Source organism: Pezoporus occidentalis, unplaced genomic scaffold (genome assembly GCF_034315485.1).
Source record: "Pezoporus occidentalis ecotype Australia unplaced genomic scaffold, CSIRO_AGI_Poc_V1 ctg33, whole genome shotgun sequence".
Lineage (NCBI taxonomy): Eukaryota > Metazoa > Chordata > Aves > Psittaciformes > Psittacidae > Pezoporus > Pezoporus occidentalis.
The window spans coordinates 6,952,359-6,969,726 of record NW_026915268.1 but is presented as its reverse complement, the minus strand read 5'-3'; the positions used below and the strand labels follow the sequence as shown (position 1 = coordinate 6,969,726).

The following is a 17,368-nucleotide window of genomic DNA, read 5'->3' as shown; positions in this document are numbered from 1 at the left end:
GAACGCGTGGCTGTCGTACGAGCTGGCCAAGGCGACGGAGCCGGGGCTGTTCCGCGTGGGGCTGCACAGCGGCGAGGTGCGCACGGCGCGCTTCCCGCTGGCCCGCGACGCGGCGCGCCAGAGCCTGGTGGTGGTGGTGAAGGACCACGGGCGGCCGGCGCTGTCGGCCACGGCCACGCTCACGGTGGTGCTGGCCGAGAGCGTGGCCGAGCTGCTCTCGGAGCTGGGCAGCGCGGCGGCGGTGCCGGGCGAACCGGCTGCCAGCCTCACGCGCTGGCTGGTGCTGGCCGTGGCGGCCGTGTCCTGCCTCTTCCTCGCCTTCCTGCTGCTGCTGCTGGTCTTGCGCCTGCGGCACTGGCGCCGCTCGCAGCTGCTGGCGGCGACGAGCAGCTCCGCCTTGCGCGGTGTCCCGGCCTCGCAGTTTGTGGGCATCGACGGCGTCCGCGCCTTCCTGCACTCCTACTCGCACGAGGTGTCTCTCACCGCCGACTCGCGCAAGAGCCATCTCCGCTTGTCCTCAGGCAGCTGCTGCGACACCCTCCCGGCCCGGCCGCCACCTGACGAGACCCCGCCGCTGCTCGGGGAGGACCCTGCTAATGTCCGCAGCTTGGACCCCGTCTCTCTTACGGTGAGTTCCTTTCAGAAGCCATTCAGGCCTCTGCTTTTCCCTGACTCTTCTCTGGTCTTTTCCCGACGGGTTTCTTGTTCCGTGTGCTACGCTGGGATTTGTCTGCTTGAGGAAGGCCCAGTGCCGTGCTGGGTGATGGTGTCTGTTGCTCCCGGGAAGTAAACGTGGGGTCATTGCTTCTCAGCAGGTGAGAAGAGCAGGAGTGAGCCTGCTGCCATCTGGACTTCGAATGGGATTTTCTTTCACTTTTGTGTGTTCCGTGTTCAGCGATCCAGTCTCTCCTGTAGGACCATGTCTCAAACTTTGAAGTTTCATGAGGTGAAAATATAGTGCTGGTCTATGTCCCTGGGTGATGGTGTTGCATGTTTATAGGGAAATGGTGCTGTTAACCGGCCTTTGTATGTCGTGCTAGTGAAGTCAAAGAGCAGCATGATAGTTAAGGGTTGGAAAGGAGAGTCGTGGGAGATGTCTGTGTGGGGCTGTGAAGGACAAAAAAGGTTTGATCCTTTCCTCATTCAGTGGCCAACTGCTATGAGTTTTGTCTTCTCGTGTTTACTGGAAGACAGGTTATGGTCCTTGGATATCATATGCTTCTTGTGAAGGATTAGAGAATCCTGGAAGCTATGTGTAAGGGGCTTTTGAAGGGCACAAGAGGCATTGGTTGCTCCTTTCTATAACCAGTGCCCATGTGCAGTATTAGTGTGACCTGTTTTTTCCTGGTTATGTGACGTTTTTTCTCCCCTGAAGAATGTCTGCTACAAAACCTGCTATCCCAGCTGTGTGGGGAGCCCTGGGAGGTTCTTCCTATATGTTGGTAGGATAGTGTGGTATTCTTTGTTAAAAGCTGAATTATTTCTGGCAAGTGTTTTCATTACAATAGAATCATAGAATAGTTAAGGTTGGAAAGGACCTTAAGATCTTATAGTTCCAACCCCCCTGCCATGGGCAGGGACACCTCACACTATATCGTCTCACCCAATAAGCAGAAGTTGTCTGTGCATGTTTACTTTCGATGGAGTCTGCAAATGGTCTACAGAAAATTATTCTAAAGGTTATATATTGCCTAGCTTGTACTGCAGCCAGAGAAGTTGTGGGTTCATCGGTTTCTTTCCTATCTCATGATCAAGTTTTGACTATAGGTGTACACTTTTACTTTAAGCTTTGAGAGTTGTGTATCTTCCATGTTTCCCATTTGATAAAGAAGTATGATGGTGTCTTTGAGCTGATACTTTGACAGCTGTCAAGTCGCATATGGCTTATATACTGGAGAACATTTTATATTGCTTCCAAGTTGTGTGATGGGCTGAGAAATCTCTCTGGATGCATCTGTGTTGTAATTGATGTTCTCAGTAGTGAAAAGTTGCATGTGCAAATTTGCTTTCATTGGATGCATGCAAAGGTAGCTTTTCTGTTGTGTAATGTTTGGTCAGGTTAAGAAATTGTCGAGCTGGGGCAGGTGAAAAGGTTTGCTATGATATCACTTGAAGTGTCTAAAATAGGTAGAGATGGGTGTAAAAGTTCAGTTTGTCCTCATTGTTATATGAGGCCCACAGTCACGGTTCCGTGCATTTACTTTATTGTCAAAAGAAATTGACTGGAGGGAAAGTGGCTGCTGCCTGTGGTGTGAGCTCCTCTGGACTTTTCCCTGACTGGATCCCCCTCTTCTGTACCTACTCTGAAATATTAAGCTTTGATGCCTGCACATCTGCAGGCTTTCCATTCTTGTCTTGTCATCCAGATTTAAAGCTGTGCCTCATTGTGGCTGATAACCCTTAAAACATCAAAGGTTCTCTTATAGTTGTTCTGGGGAGCAGATCTCATCCACACCTAGAGGAATTTAATCTGCAAAAAACAAAGGCTTTGATATACCTCTGTTTACCCAAGATGTCACAATTACAAACTCCTTCATCTGTGGATGACATGCCTAAAATTCTGCATATTGTCTATGGTGTGACTAAGGGCTTGAAATGCAGAGCAAGGAGATTGAGAGGTTGGCTTTAAACCTGGAAAATAGGTGGGTCACTGTGGTTTTGTCATGGCAACACATTGATTTCCAGTCTGGTGCTAAGGCCTGTGCTATTTTTTTTTTGTGTGATCCTGGTTTCCCTTTCCTGAAAGGCAATGGCAGTAGAGCTTTCATACGGTAACTCAGCCCAGAGAAGGATGATGCATGAAGAGAATAGCTTATAATTCCTCTGTGAAATTCCCATTTTCTATCTATCTCCCTGTAACATTACAATGTAGATTTTCTTCACAGCTACAGTTACTTTTTTTTTCAGGCACTTTTTGTGCATGTTATTTTACTGCAAATACTTATTTCATCCACCAAAGACAAGAGGAAAATGAAGCAGAAGCTAAAAGAGAATCTGTTGCATTTTCTCAGAGAACTGAGCTGGAGAGAAGATCCATGATATGGCGCTTACTCGTATGGCTTCGTATCTGTGGGAGTTGAAAACAACCTTGGAGAGCTATTTGTCAAAATAACCCCCACACACTATGTAATCCAGAGGAAGGCTTTAAACCCACATGGGCAGCCTGAGATAGGAATAATTTCCAGGTGCTCCCAGCACAGCAAAGACCAAGAATTCCTGGTGAGTTTCTTTGGCAGCACTTTCCCTTCTAAAGCTTCCTTGCCTTGCTTGTCTGATTTATGATTTTGGTTTTCTCTTCTTGGTTTCCTACATGTGTCACTTCACTTGTACATAAAAGCATAGATTTATCAGGGTATCCTGTGTTATTGCTTCTTTCACATGCTGTAGCTGGTGTGAAAAGCAGATGTGAGGGTGCCTTTGTGTTCTGTTATTGTCAGGGGAAATAGATGTCAACATAAACTGCATAGCTGTCTCATTTCTGCAGAACAATGTGTGTAACAGAGGGAAGGAGTTTCCCTCTAAGAGGAGAGTTGAATGATCCAATCTCTGCTGTATTACTGCTCTTTTATTTTGGCTATCATTCGTGTGCTTTTGAATCCTTGTTTCTTCTGAGAATGGTGTTAAGAATCTGAATGTACTTCCCTTTTTTGGAGTGAGGGTAGAACATCATCCTCTCATGATTGGTTTCTGTTTGTTATTCTCTCACAGACTGAGAGATGGGATTGTTCAGCCTGGGGAAGAGAAGGCTCCTGGGAGACCATAGAGCAGCTCCCAGTGCTTAAAGGTAGCTACAGTGAATCTGGAGAAGAACTTTTTACAAGGGTATGTAATGATAGGTCAAGGGAGAATGGCTTTAAACTGAGAGGGTGAATTTAGGTTAGATATCAAGAAGAAATTCTTTACTATGAGAGTGGTGAGATGCTGGCATAAGTTGGCCAGAGAAGTTGTGGATGTACCATGTGGAAATGTTTAAGGTCAGGTTGGACAGGGCTTTGAGCAACCTGGTCTAGGTGTCCCTGTCCATGGCAGGGGGGTGGAGCTGTGTGAATTTTAAACTCCCTTCCAACCCAAACCATTCTGTGATTTCATGATTCTATGATGATGAGGTCAGAATTATAGGGCATCATATTTTTGTAATTATGCCAATTATGAGAAGGTCAGAAGGAAACTGGTCAGTTTTAGTGTTGCAAAAAAGGGGAGCTCTGTGTGTGAGGCTCTAGTCATTTCCTTGCTTGTCAATTATGGGCTCAGTTCCCACGTGCACCTTTGATGTTTATAGCCAGGAAAAGCAAGGCTTTCATAGGCATATGGGTGCTCAGCCAGTTGTCTGTAGCGAAATAGTGCAGAGTGGCAATCCAACCCAGCCAAGGTTGCCATGAACAGACTAGGGGCCAGCAGGAGAACACACAGGAGAACACATGCAGGGTGTCCCCAGCATGGTCCTGCATAACATGGTGGCCACTGAGTTGGAGAGAGAATGGTTTGACAGATGGACTGTTAGATGGATAAGGAACTGGCTGGATTGGTCGATGGTTCAATGTCCAAGTGGAAACCAGTGATGTGTGGTGTTCTTCAAGGAGATCTGTACTAGGACCAGTAGTAGTTAGTTTTTCACAAAGTGGATTGAATGCACCATCAGCAGGTTTACAGATGACATTAAGCTGTGATGCCATTGATTCACGAAAGGGAAGGGATCCAGCCATCCAGAGGGGCCATGAGACACTTGGGAAGTGTGCCTGTGGGAAAGTCATGAAGTTCCACAAGCCAAGTGCAAGGATCTGCACATGCATCAGGGCAATCTCAGGTTTCAGTACAGACAAGATTGAAAGCAGCCTTGTGGAGATGGACTAGGAGGTAGCGGTGGGTGACAAATGGGACATGAGATGCCAATGTGTGCTTGCTACCTAAAAAGGCAATTGTATCCTGGTCTGCTTCACCAGCAGTGTGGCCAGCAGCTTGGGGGAGGGGATTCTCCCCCTCTACTCTGTTTCATGAGACACCCCCTGGGCACTGTCTCCAGCTCTCTGATCCACACTACAGGAAAGACATGGACATGTTTAGGGCTGAGAAGGACCATGAAAATGGTCAAAAGGGGTAGAACAATTCTACTAAGAAGGGCTCAAGGAGGTGAGGTTCTTCAGCCTGGAGAAGAGAAGGCTCTGGGAACATGTTATTGTGGATTTTTGATACATAAACAGGCTTAAAAGACTTTTTTACCAAGACCTTTTGCCAAGTTCTGACAGGACAAGAATAAGAGTTTTAACCTGAAAAAGGGTAGATTTGGATTGGACATAAGAATTTTTTTAGTGAGGATAGTGTGACACTGGAATGGGTTTCCTAGGGAACTTGTTAATGTCCCATCATTGGAAGTGCTCAAAGACAGGTTGGATGGGGCTTTGAACGCTGTAACTAATCGAAGGATGTCTCTGCCCATGGCAGAGGTTGACACTCAATGATCTTTATAGTGCCTTCAACCCAAACCCTTCTTGGGTTCTGTGAAAGGCTCGACATGGCTTTGCACTTTCCCATTGTCAGCTCCTCAAGTATGGAGATGCAAAAAAAAAGAACTTCTGTGAATCAGAAAAAAACAGTAAAAGTTCTTCTCCTCTCTTAGAACAAAGCTACACACATTACCTTTAGAGTGATACATTTCTCAGGGAGACTGCTGCTCTGCCTGCAAGAAACAATGATAAACATCACTGTCTTGTGAGGAAAAGCAAGAAAAGCAGGAAGAAAATGTTCTCAAAACTAAAGCTGAAACAGCACTATACCAGCTACTAAGAAGGAGAAAAATAACTGTTACATCTGACAGCAGAGAAGAAATCTTTGCAGCCTGTCATGAATGGATTCCAAGGACTTTTGCTTCGCTGTTTCTGATTACTCTTTGATTACTCCAACAGTATTTCCTTTGATAAGCAGAATTCAAAATACCTGACAGAGTGATAAAAAGCTCTGCCAGTCTTCCACAAATATAATTTGCTTTCATAGTTTACATTCTATTAAGGGCAGCCAACTTTATTGCTCTGCCACAAATATTCCTTCTGACTGTTCACTGTGCCCCAAGGAGACAACCTAAAAGCCCCCAGCGGTGTCTCTCACTGTTAAACACTTTGGGAGTTGCATAAAGTGCCTCTGTGCTTCCCGACTGACACAAGTGAGACCTGAAACCAAGTGCAGACCCTTAACAATTACAGCTTTGGCATGAAATTATAAAGCGGGTTTAGAAAATGGGAAAGAGCAGCAGTCTGAGCTTTATTTCCTTCTGGCTCTCCCTTGGCATTGAAATTTGGCACAGGGCTTTACCAAAATTGCTGGAATAACTTACAGATGATGAGCATGAAAACCTTCATTCTGCTTCTGACTCTGCACAGTTTAGCCCCGATTCCCTTTTCTCATGGGTGCTGGACAAACTATATCTCAGGTACAAATGATAGACACAACCCCTAAAGTGTGAGCAATTGTCTTTTTACATTTGGTTTGTGCATGAGGGAACCTTATTGCTCTGGCACACAGGTTTCCTTGTTAGTTTTCGTGCCAAAGCAGGCCACAAGATTTATGTCCCTAATACTTTAAAAGTCATCTTAAAAGTCATATGGGGGGCTCTGTAGCATAAACCCTCCCACTCTGATACAAGCGAAACCCTGGAGACGGGCGCAGCCTGCACTATCACCCGCTGCGGTATCGCGGGGCGGTGCCGCTGTTGGCCGACATGGAGCGGCGCGGAAAACACGGCAACGAGCCGCAGCCACCGCAACGTCTTGCCTCCTCAGGCTGCTGTCTCCCCTGGCACCGGCCAGAGCGGCAGCTGCGCGGGCAGGAGAGGTAACGGCGCGGGGAACAGCGGCGTCCGAGCCGGCGCAGAGCTCGCTGCCCTCCGGCAGCCCCTCCGCTCCCTGCGGAGAGGAGCTGGAGGCGAGGGAAGGCTGCGGCAGGAGGAAGGAGCGCTGCGAGCGCTGCCGAGAATGGCGGGCAGGCAGAGCCGGCGGCCATCAGCCGGCCTAGTGCTGCTGCCCTCTTTACTGCTGTGCTGGTGCTGCCGGGCGGCGCCAGAGCGGCTCCGCTACGCCATCCCTGAAGAGCTGGACAGAGGCTCGCTGGTGGGGCCGCTGGCCCGGGACCTGGGACTGAGCCCGGCGGAGCTGCCGGCACGCAAGCTACGGCTGAACACGGAGAAGCAATACTTTACCGTGAGTGGGGAGAACGGGAACCTGTACGTGAGCGAGAGGTTGGACCGGGAGGAGATGTGCGGCAAGTCGGCGTCTTGTTCTGTCAGCTTCGAGGTTCTAATGCATAACCCGCTCAACGTTTTCCACGTCGAAGTGGCCATCCAGGATGTAAATGATAACTCTCCGCGGTTTCCACAAGACAGTTTCCACCTGGAGATCAACGAATTAACTTCCACTGGCTCCCGGTTTGCCTTGGGCATGGCAGAAGACGCAGACGTGGGCAGTAACTCGCTGCAGAGTTATGAACTGGAAGCCAACGAGTATTTCGCGGTGGAGGTGAAGGAGAGTCCGGACGGCAGCAAGTTCGCGGAGCTGGTGCTGCGCCGGGCGCTTGACCGGGAGAGAGAACAGAGCCTGCGGCTGCTCCTGACGGCGGTGGACGGAGGGGACCCGCCCCGGAGCGGCACCGCCCAGCTCTGCATCAACGTCACCGATGCCAACGACAACGCCCCCGTGTTCGCGCAGGAGCGGTATCGAGTGAGCCTGCGGGAGGATGCACTGCCGGGCTCGACGGTGCTGAACGTGTCCGCCTCTGATGCCGACGCTGGCAGCAACGCCCGCATCACGTACGGCTTCGGGAAAATGCCGCCTAAGGTGCTTCAGAAGTTCATGGTGGATGCGGAGAGCGGAAGGATCACGCTGCAGGAGGCACTGGACTTCGATGACACGCGTGGGTACACGCTGCTGGTGGAGGCAAGGGACGGGGGCGGCCTGTTAACGCACTGCAAGGTGGAGGTGGAGGTGCTGGACGTGAACGACAACACGCCCGAAATCACGGTGCTGTCGGTGTCGAGCCCGGTACCCGAGGACTCGCCGGCCGGCACGGTGGTGGCCCTGCTGAACGTGAAAGACCCGGATTCTGGGGAGAACGGTCAGGTGTGGTGCGAGCTGTTGGGCGAGGCGCCGCTGTCGCTCGTGGCGTCGTCGGGCGGGTCGTACAAGGTGGTGACGGCGAGCGCGCTGGACCGGGAACAGGAGTCCGAGCACAGGGTGACGGTGGTGGCGAGGGACCGGGGCAGCCCGGCGCTCTCGAGCAGCACGGTGCTGGTGCTGGAGGTGTCGGACGTGAACGACAACGCGCCGGTGTTCGAGGAGGCCGCCTACAGCGCCTACGTGGCAGAGAACAACGCGGCGGGCGAGCTGGTGCTGCACGTGAGGGCGCGGGACGCGGACGCTGGCAGCAACGGGCGCGTGAGGTACTCGTTGGAGGGCGGCAGCGCGGGCGCGGCGTCGTACGTGTCGGTGGAGGCGCAGAGCGGCGCAATGTACGCGCAGCGCTCCTTCGACTACGAGCAGTGCCGCGAGTTCGCGGTGGTGGTGCGGGCGCAGGATGGCGGGGAACCGGCGCGGAGCTCGACGGCGACGGTGCGCGTCTTCGTGTTGGACCGCAACGACAACGCGCCGCGGGTGCTGTGGCCGGCGGTGGTGGGCTCGGGAACAGGCCAGAGTGCAGCCCCGGCCGCAGCCCCATTCGAGATGGTGCCTCGGTCGGCCGAGGCCGGGTACCTGGTGGCCAAGGTGGTGGCGGTGGACGCGGATGCGGGGCGCAACGCCTGGCTGTCGTACGAGCTGGTGCAGGCGCCGGAGCCGGCGCTGTTCCGCGTGGGGCTGCACAGCGGCGAGGTGCGCACGGCGCGGGCCGTGTCGGACAGGGACGCGGCGAAGCAGCGGCTCGTGGCCGTGGTGAAGGACCACGGGCAGCCGGCGCTGTCGGCCACGGCCACGCTGCACGTGGTGCTGGCCGAGAGCTTGCAGGAGGCGCTGCCGGAGCTGAGCGAGCGGGCGGCGGGCGCCGACTCGGCGGCGGAGCTGCAGTTCTCCCTCGTGCTGGCGTTGGCTCTCCTGTCCGCGCTCTTCCTGCTGAGCGTGGCGCTGGCCGTGCTGGCAAGGGGCCGCCGTGCCGGGCCGCCCGCCGTGCTGCGCTGCCTGGGCGCGCAGCGCTTCTCTGGAACCGGCGCCGCTTTCCCAGCCGACTTCTGCGAGGGCACCTTGCCCTACTCCTACAACCTGTGCGTGGCGCCTGGACGCTCCGTCGCCGAAGCCGCTTGGCCACCGCCGCCGCTTCCCAGCCTCCCCGCGGAGGAGCTTCTCTGTGGGGAGCCCTCGGAGAGCGAAGCCTGACCAGCAGCGCCGTCGTGGGAAAACCGCCAGCGGACTCCGAAGTACAGCAGGTCTGTAAGCCCGCGCTTTTTTCCTTTTCCTAACAGGCTAGGAGGTGCTGTTGATGCTTTTCGGCTCTGCTGGGGGAGGCTGCTGCTCTCTTTTCCAGGAACGAAATAATCCTGTGCCTGGCCTTTTTTGGTAGGGCATTTTCGGCGCGTCACAGACCAGCCACCTTTAACTCGTGTGGAGGTTTCTTGCTGTCAATTGTGTATTGGTTATTTTGTCCAGGAAACGTTTTTTTTTGTGAAATTGTTTTCCCAAATCTCATCCTCTTGACTTTTTCTACCGTTCCTGATCTTTTTTTTTTTTATTCCGTTAAGAAACTTTGGTTCTGTGTGCATCAACTGCCTTTTTTTTGCTTTCCCTAAGCTCCTAGGCTTTTTCAAGGCTGTAATTTTCCCAAGTGGTGGTGAGAGAAGCTGGAGCTATGCAGAGTCATCAGAGCAGCCTCCAAAGTGCAGGGGAAAGGGTTAACTCCAGAGGACTCTCTTTGGGCAGGACAGAGGAGGTCTCTGGTAGACATCTTTATCTGCCTTGTGGTATTGCTCGGGATTTGGAAATTAATATGGCTGGTGGCGTTCCCGTCTAGTAAGTTTCTGATATGCTAAAAAGATGAGGGAAAAGTCATTCAAGTAAAAGGATTAGAAAAATCTGTGCAATTGTTGAGGGAAATTGTGCCTGCGGAGTGCTGGGGTAAGGTTTCTAATACTCTAAAAAGCTGTTTCTAATAAGCTGAAAACACAACTGAAGCTGGTGTTTGAAATGTCAGTAAAGGTGCAGGCGGATCCTTACGGTGCAGAATGAGATCTAACTACGTAACGGGGTCGAGAATATGTGGTTGACGCTTGGTATTGCAGATTTTTCCTTCCTAATCACTTTTTACCGAAATGATGGACTTGAACGTGGTTAATGCTGTTTCCCAAAGGAAGCGCACTTGTTCTCTCAATGTCCCTCCCCAGTGAATGTTCCCGTCTTTTGCTGTGCCCTGCCACCTTTCGGAGGAATGGCAGCATTGATTGCAATGATAGTTTAGGCTTAATTTTTCTGGTTTCTTTGTGTAGTTACCGCTTATCCTTTTCCCCTGATGTACAATGGGTTCTCAAGGAGAAAAAAACCAGCAAAACCCCAAACCAAAACCACCTCCTTTTTTTGTATCGGAACCTGTTTTTTTCTTATTTCCCGAAGAGGTTTGCACTGTAATTTTCTGCGTCACTTTTTGCAACAGGGTCCTGCCCTGGTTACCAGTATCCTGAATACGTTCTGAAATCCGAGAAGTGGTGTGCAAAATGGCAGAAATTAGGCACTCGAATAAAAGCCATTTACACATTTACAGGCTACGGTTTGCAGCTCTAATCCAGAGATTGTTGTCTTGTTTTTTGTTTTTTTTTTTTTTAATAGGGGTTTATGTGGGCTATTAAAGAAGGAAGTTACTAGGTAAAACCCTCAAACTTCGCTTTCCAGTCATTAGGAAAAAAGTATAAAAATGTGTAGTCCGTCCTGTAAAACCTGTCGCAAGAGTAAAGGCAGATGTACCTGTTCTCGTTCTCTAGTTGAATGAGTAAACGTATATTCTCCGGCAGGCGGTGGTGCAGCGAATCTGAAACTTGCTCCGTATGAGCTCAAGTATTTGCATCTGGGAACTCCAAACCAGTTTTCTTTTGCTCTCCTTGTACACACGAAGGCGAAAAATATGTTGGAGGCTATGTTTTTGGATGAATAGGACAATACTAAGGATATTCTAAACCTTATTTTACATATACGGCAATCATTTTTCGAGGCGGTGTAAAGAACAAGTCACGGAACAGCTCGTTTCGAGGGCAGCCAGCAGATCAACTGGGACCCGATGGCAGCCCGCGAGATGGACCTGGGCAAGGCCAGGCGAGCAGGGCTCGGCAGCGCTCGGTGCCTGCAGTGCTAGGAGGAGGCTGCGGGCGCCGCTGTTGACCGAGGAGGAGCGGGAGGAAGGCCGGAGCGCTGCCGGCAGCCCCGCCCGCTGCGGACCGGCTCGCTCGCCCGCTCGCTGGTTGTCTCGGCGGCTGGGCGGTCTGCGAGCGTCCCCGCAGTGCGGAGCCGTGCTTCAGAGAGGCGGAGGAGCCTGTGGCAGCGGCCGGCAGCGGCGACCGGACCGGAGACAGTGCAGCAGCCGAGAGGAGAAGGAGCCGAAAGCGGTGGGCGGCGGGGAGCTGTCTGCGGCAGAGATGGGAGCGGCGGAGAGGCGCTGGGGCCGGCGGGAGCGAGCGCTGCTGTGGACCCTCCTGGTGATAGCGTGGGACGCGGCGTGGGGGCAGCTGCGCTACTCGGTTCCCGAGGAGCTGCCCAAGGGCTCGTTCGTGGGCGACGTGGCCAAGGACCTGGGGCTGGAGCTGCCGGCGCTCCGCGACCGCGGCGTCCGAGTCGTCTCTGAAGGTAGGACGCAGTATTTCGCCTTGCACGGGAAGACGGGCCATTTGGTGACAGCGGAGAGGATAGACAGGGAGCAGCTGTGCGAAAGCGTGCAGCAATGCGTGCTGCGGTGTGAGGTGATATTAGACGGAGAAATGCAGGTTTACAAAATCGAAGTGGAAATCACGGACATTAACGACAACGCGCCCAGCTTCCGACAAGCAGAAAATGAACTGAGAATGAGCGAGTTGACAACCCCCGGCTCGCGGTTTCCCCTGGCCGAGGCTCACGACCCGGACTCGGGCCCGAATTCCCTGCAGCGCTACGAGCTGAGCGGCGACGAGCACTTCTCGCTGGCCGTGCAGGCGGGTCCCGGCGGGGATCAGCGTCCCGAGCTGGTGCTGGCGAAGGCGCTGGACCGGGAGGAGGCGGCGTTTCACGAGCTGGTGCTGAGGGCGAGCGACGGCGGAGAGCCTGCGCGGACGGGCACGGCGCGGATCCGCGTGGTCGTTGTGGACGCCAACGACAACGCGCCCGTGTTCAGCCAGGCGGAGTACACGGTGCGTGTGCCCGAGGATGTGCCCGTGGGCTCCGTTCTTGTCGCTGTCACGGCCTCTGACGCCGACGAGGGGTTGAACGGAAACGTGAAATACTCATTGAAGAAAATCACAGCGAAAGCCTCGAAGATTTTCGAGCTGGACGCTGAGACAGGAGCACTCACGTTGGTGCGACCCCTGGACTTCGAGGAAGGCAACTCCTACGAATTGCAAGTGCAGGCACATGACGGCGGGGGCCTTTTCGACACCGCGAAAGTCGAGATCACGGTGACAGACGTCAACGACAATGCACCCGAGATTTCCGTGCGGTCAGCATTGACAGAGATCTCGGAGGATGCGCAGGCGGGGACAGTGGTGGCCCTGCTGCACGTGCAGGACCGGGACTCGGGGGCGAACGGCCAGGTGCGATGCAGCATCGTCGAAAATCTCCCGTTTCGGCTGGAGAAGACCTTTAAGGACTACTACCGCGTGGTGACGGCGGGGGAGCTGGACCGCGAGAAGGTGTCGGAGTACAACGTGACCGTGCGGGCGGTGGACGGCGGGTCGCCGGCGCTGCAGAGCAGCGCGGTGCTGGCGCTGCGGGTGCTGGACGTGAACGACAACGCACCCGTGTTCGCGGAGCCGCGCTACAGCGCCCGGCTGGCCGAGAACAACGCGGCGGGAGCGCTGGTGCTGACGGTGCGGGCAACGGACGCGGACTGGGGGCAGAACGCGCGCGTGCGGTACCGGCTGTCGGAGGGGCGGGTGCGGGGCGCGCCGCTCTCGTCCTACGTGTCGGTGCAGGCGGAGACGGGCGCGCTGTACGCGCTGCGCTCGTTCGACTACGAGGAGGTGCGCGAGGTGCGGCTGTGGGTGTGGGCGGAGGACGGCGGCTTGCCGGCGCTGAGCAGCAACGTGTCGGTGGTGCTGGAGATCGTGGACGAGAACGACAACGCGCCGCAGGTGCTGTACCCGCCGGCGGCGGCGCCTTCGGCGGCGGTGTCGGGCTGGGCGGGCGTGGAGCTGGCGCCGCGGTCGGCGGAGCCCGGGGCGCTGGTGGCCAAGGTGGTGGCGGTGGACGCGGACGCGGGGCAGAACGCGTGGCTGTCGTACGAGCTGGCCAAGGCGACGGAGCCGGGGCTGTTCCGCGTGGGGCTGCACAGCGGCGAGGTGCGCACGGCGCGCTTCCCGCTGGCCCGCGACGCGGCGCGCCAGAGCCTGGTGGTGGTGGTGAAGGACCACGGGCGGCCGGCGCTGTCGGCCACGGCCACGCTCACGGTGGTGCTGGCCGAGAGCGTGGCCGAGCTGCTCTCGGAGCTGGGCAGCGCGGCGGCGGCGGTGCCGGGCGAGCCGGCCGCCAGCCTCACGCGCTGGCTGGTGCTGGCCGTGGCGGCCGTGTCCTGCCTCTTCCTCGCCTTCCTGCTGCTGCTGCTGGCGTTCCGCCTGCGGCACTGGCGCCGCTCGCAGCTGCTGGCGACGTCGGGCAGCGCCGCCTTGTGCGGTGTCCCGGCCTCGCAGTTTGTGGGCATCGACGGCGTCCGCGCCTTCCTGCACTCCTACTCGCACGAGGTGTCTCTCACCGCTGACTCTCGCAAGAGCCATCTCCGCTTGTCCTCAGGCAGCTGCTGCGACACCCTCCCGGCCCGTCCGCCTCCCGACGAGCCCGCACCGCTGCTCGGGGAGGACCCTGCGGCCGCCCTCCACGCGGACCCCTCCGCTCTGTTGGTGAGTTCCTCCTAGGAGCATTTCTCCACGCCCCTTCCTTCACTTTGCTGATTATCTGTCCTTTCTGTCACGGGTTCCGTGTTCTGCGCGAAGATGTGTGGACCAGGAAGGCAACGCTTGACCTCTGTTCTGGGTGCTGGTGCCTCTTGCCCTCGTTAGAACATGGATTTGTTGCTCAGCTTGCCAGCGAGTGGTGAGGTGGGAGGACCGAGGCAGCTGCAGGCAGGACTTTCCTTGGAGCAAGGCCTCATTTTTTTTTTGCCGTGTCTGTGCTGTGTTCCACGCTGTTAATCTCTCCTGGTCGTCCGTTCTTAGTTTTCCATGAAACTTTGACGTTTCTGAAGTGGCCTGTCTTCATCTTAATGTCAATACATAAAAATGCAGGGAACGCTATGGGAGTTGTGAATGTCAGGGTCTTGGCAGTTGTGCATGAGTAGCTGTGCACAGGAGACATGGTTTGCTTCTTTCCAGTGCCCATCTGCAGTATGCTATAATGTGACTTTTTTCATCTTCCCAAAGAATGTTTGCTGGAACACATGCTATTCTCGCTCTGTAGGGAGCTTTGGAAGTTTCCTCCCATGTGTTGTAGGTTTTCGTGGTGTTCCTAATTGTTACATAATAGTTATGACAAGTACCCTTGGAGGAGCCACAGTGTTCTTCCACCAAGCGCCATTTTCCTGCATTTTTTTCAAAGAGGGGATGACAATACTCATAAGAACATGTCAGCAAGCCATAGGAATGGAAGTGCCATGACTCACGGCTACATTGTTTAAGAACTGCTGTTTGAAACATCATTTTGCCATCTGTATGTCCTTGTTGGTTGTATGCAGCTTTCCCCAGCCTTGACAACTTTCTCCAGCCTTGACAACTTTCAGATGTTTTCAATGTCACCTTCTCAAGTGAAATCAATGCTGATGTTTCGTCAGCATTAATATTGGTGTGATTGTAGGGGAGGGAGGATATTTCTGGGGTTTAGGCTTGTTTTTTGAAGTATATGCTTGGAAGTTACTCATTTTATACACTGTCATGTCCGATACAACTTTTCCTGTGAATGGTAATTTGGCATGGATGTAAATTTTACATTAAGAGTTGCAGTCACATACCTCAATATTGCCCATGTGCTTGGTAGTGTTGTTGAGCTGATACTCATGACTGAGTCTTCAACTAACCAGCTACAAACTTATGTACTTTCTACTGATATAGTCAGAGATGCTGAGCTATGGTTCCTTCACTTTTCCATTACTTATTCCTGCCTTGTTTTGTCTCCTATTCCACATCTGGGGTGCTAGTTAGGTTGAAAGAAGAGAGCTCTTCCAGTTATCAGGCTGGGGGAGCACTTTCCATCTGTCCTATGAAGGTGTTCATCTGCCAAGACAAAGACTTTGATGTTATTCTGTTTCTCTGAAACATCAAGGAACAAAACTTCGTTATCGGCTTCTAGCCTACATATAGCTCATGGATCAAAACCAGGATACAGTCTGTGGTGTAACTGAAGAATGTGAATGCACAGCAAGGAGGGTGAGAAGCTGGCTTAGAACTGTGAAAATAGGTATCAACATGCTTTTTGCCTGATGCCAGGGCCTGTGCCACTCATGATGTTGGTTCCTTGTTCTGAAAGGCTGTGGGAGTCCTCTGATGAGAGAGCATTTGTATAATAACTGCCTGTGGAATGAAGATGCATGGGTAGAAAGGCTGAGGGTCTGTTGAAGGGCACAGGAGACACGGGCTGCTCCTTTCCCTGTTCAGTTCTCAGCTATAATACCAATCAATACAAGTTTCATCTTCCCGAAGAATCTTGGCCACTTTACCTGGACTGGAAGGTAAGGTTGTTGTGAAACTAAATGCCATAACGGGAGCTTTGGGAGGAGCCAAGTTATTCATTTCTTACTCAAGACCTGAGTTATGTACCTACTCTAATAGATATTGATCAAGGAAAGCATGCTACAATGTTTCTGCATGTGCTCGCTTCTCTCAGTACTCCTTGTAATAATCTGAAGGTGGGCAGTTGTCTCTGATAGTGTGGAACATTAGGTCTGGTTTATTTGCCTGCCTGTCTCATAAATGCCTTTCATGTTTACAGCTGAAAGGGACTTTCATAGACATTTCCTTAAAATGTAACTGGAAAATATGCTTTTGCTTGTTATGTAGAGGTAGTGGGAAATCAGATCCATGGTAGAGATGTTCTCTGTGCAACATTTCTTTGGATGGGGTCTGTCTGCAAATGAGAAAGATCAAGGACGATGCAAGCTATGAAGGTTTTGAGGAGTCCTGGAGGTGCTGTGTGAGGTACTGGTGGAGACATGGCATGTGTTGTGTTGATTTATCATTTCCCAGGGTTTATTGCTGGCCTACAGAAAATAAGTTTGCAGGTGTCTTATTTTTTGATATCACACTTCTAAACATATAACTGTCCAAGCTATGGGTTCATCAGTTTGCATTCCTTTGCATGATCATTTTTTAGCATAGATGTACAATTTACATTAAGCTGTGAGTTGTGTATCTTCCCAGTTGCCATGAGCTGAAGTAGGACGATGGTGTCTTTAATACTTTGATGACTGGGTCTTTATTGGAGCTGCATATCGCTTATGCATTTGAGAATATTTTAGGTTGCTTCCAAGTAGTGTGACAAGAAGATAAATATCTCTCCATGCATCCATGTTGGGATCCTTTCTCACAGTTATGTGTTGAGCTTCTCTTTCACTGCTGTCTGCAAATGTAGTTTTCCTTTTGTGTGACATTTGGGCAGGGTGAGAAATTCTGTCTGCACATAATGTAAAAGTTTACTGCGGTATAATTTGAAACACAAACTTCAGATACATCCTTCAGCCTCCTAAGACAGAATTGTAGGAGTGAGCAGGAAGAATGAGAAGCTAAAAGGGAATCTGTTGTGTTTTCTCAGAAGAATAAACTGGAGAAAGTGCCCCATGATAAGGCCTTTAAACTTACAGCTTCATACAGAAAAATTTGGGTTAGTTAGTGATGCCATTTCTTGGTTCATCACATGTTCAGGTTTAGCTGATTTTTTTTCCCTACAAAGGTGTGTGCAGTGAGTTAGTAAACGTGAAGGTGGTTCCTTAGTGTGTAGAATGAGATCCACCAACTCTACATAATGGGGTTGGGAAAATGTTTTCATTGTCTGACTCCCAGAGGAGCCCCAAGTCCTAAATGGAAGTGCAGCCTCCAGTGTCAGGCTGTAATGAAATCCCGAAGGGAAATGAGAAAGGGGAGCAATGCAGGATGATCCAGAGCAGCCCCGATGTGCAGACGAAAAGTAACAAAGTCCAGAGGAAGGACCAGCCTGGAGTACAACTGTCTTTGAATAGGCATCTTCATCTC

At 52.5% G+C, this 17,368-nt stretch overlaps 3 protein-coding genes across 3 annotated transcripts in view; all 3 read left to right on the top strand.

Annotated features, from left to right (window-relative positions):
• LOC134169068 (uncharacterized) overlaps nt 1-17,368 on the top strand; it is an 86,774-nt gene that overhangs the window by 20,618 nt on the left and 48,788 nt on the right. The gene's annotated exons all lie outside the window — the stretch shown is intronic.
• LOC134169059 (protocadherin gamma-B5-like) overlaps nt 6,796-17,368 on the top strand; it is a 51,839-nt gene continuing 41,266 nt past the window's right edge. Inside the window, exon 1 of the mRNA XM_062629302.1 lies at nt 6,796-9,397. Within this exon, the coding sequence (XP_062485286.1) occupies nt 6,963-9,347 (2,385 nt within the window). The 5' untranslated portion in view covers nt 6,796-6,962 and the 3' untranslated portion in view covers nt 9,348-9,397. The remainder of the gene's footprint in view (nt 9,398-17,368) is intronic.
• LOC134169060 (protocadherin gamma-A2-like) lies at nt 11,560-14,047 on the top strand. The gene has a single exon (XM_062629304.1). It carries the CDS (start codon nt 11,588-11,590, stop codon nt 14,045-14,047), a length of 2,460 nt encoding a protein of 819 aa, XP_062485288.1. The 5' UTR covers nt 11,560-11,587.

Excerpts from the sequence above, each read along its gene's own strand:
- LOC134169060 (XM_062629304.1), top strand. The coding sequence starts at position 11,588 with ATGGGAGCGGCGGAGAGGCGCTGGGGCCGGCGGGAGCGAGCGCTGCTG.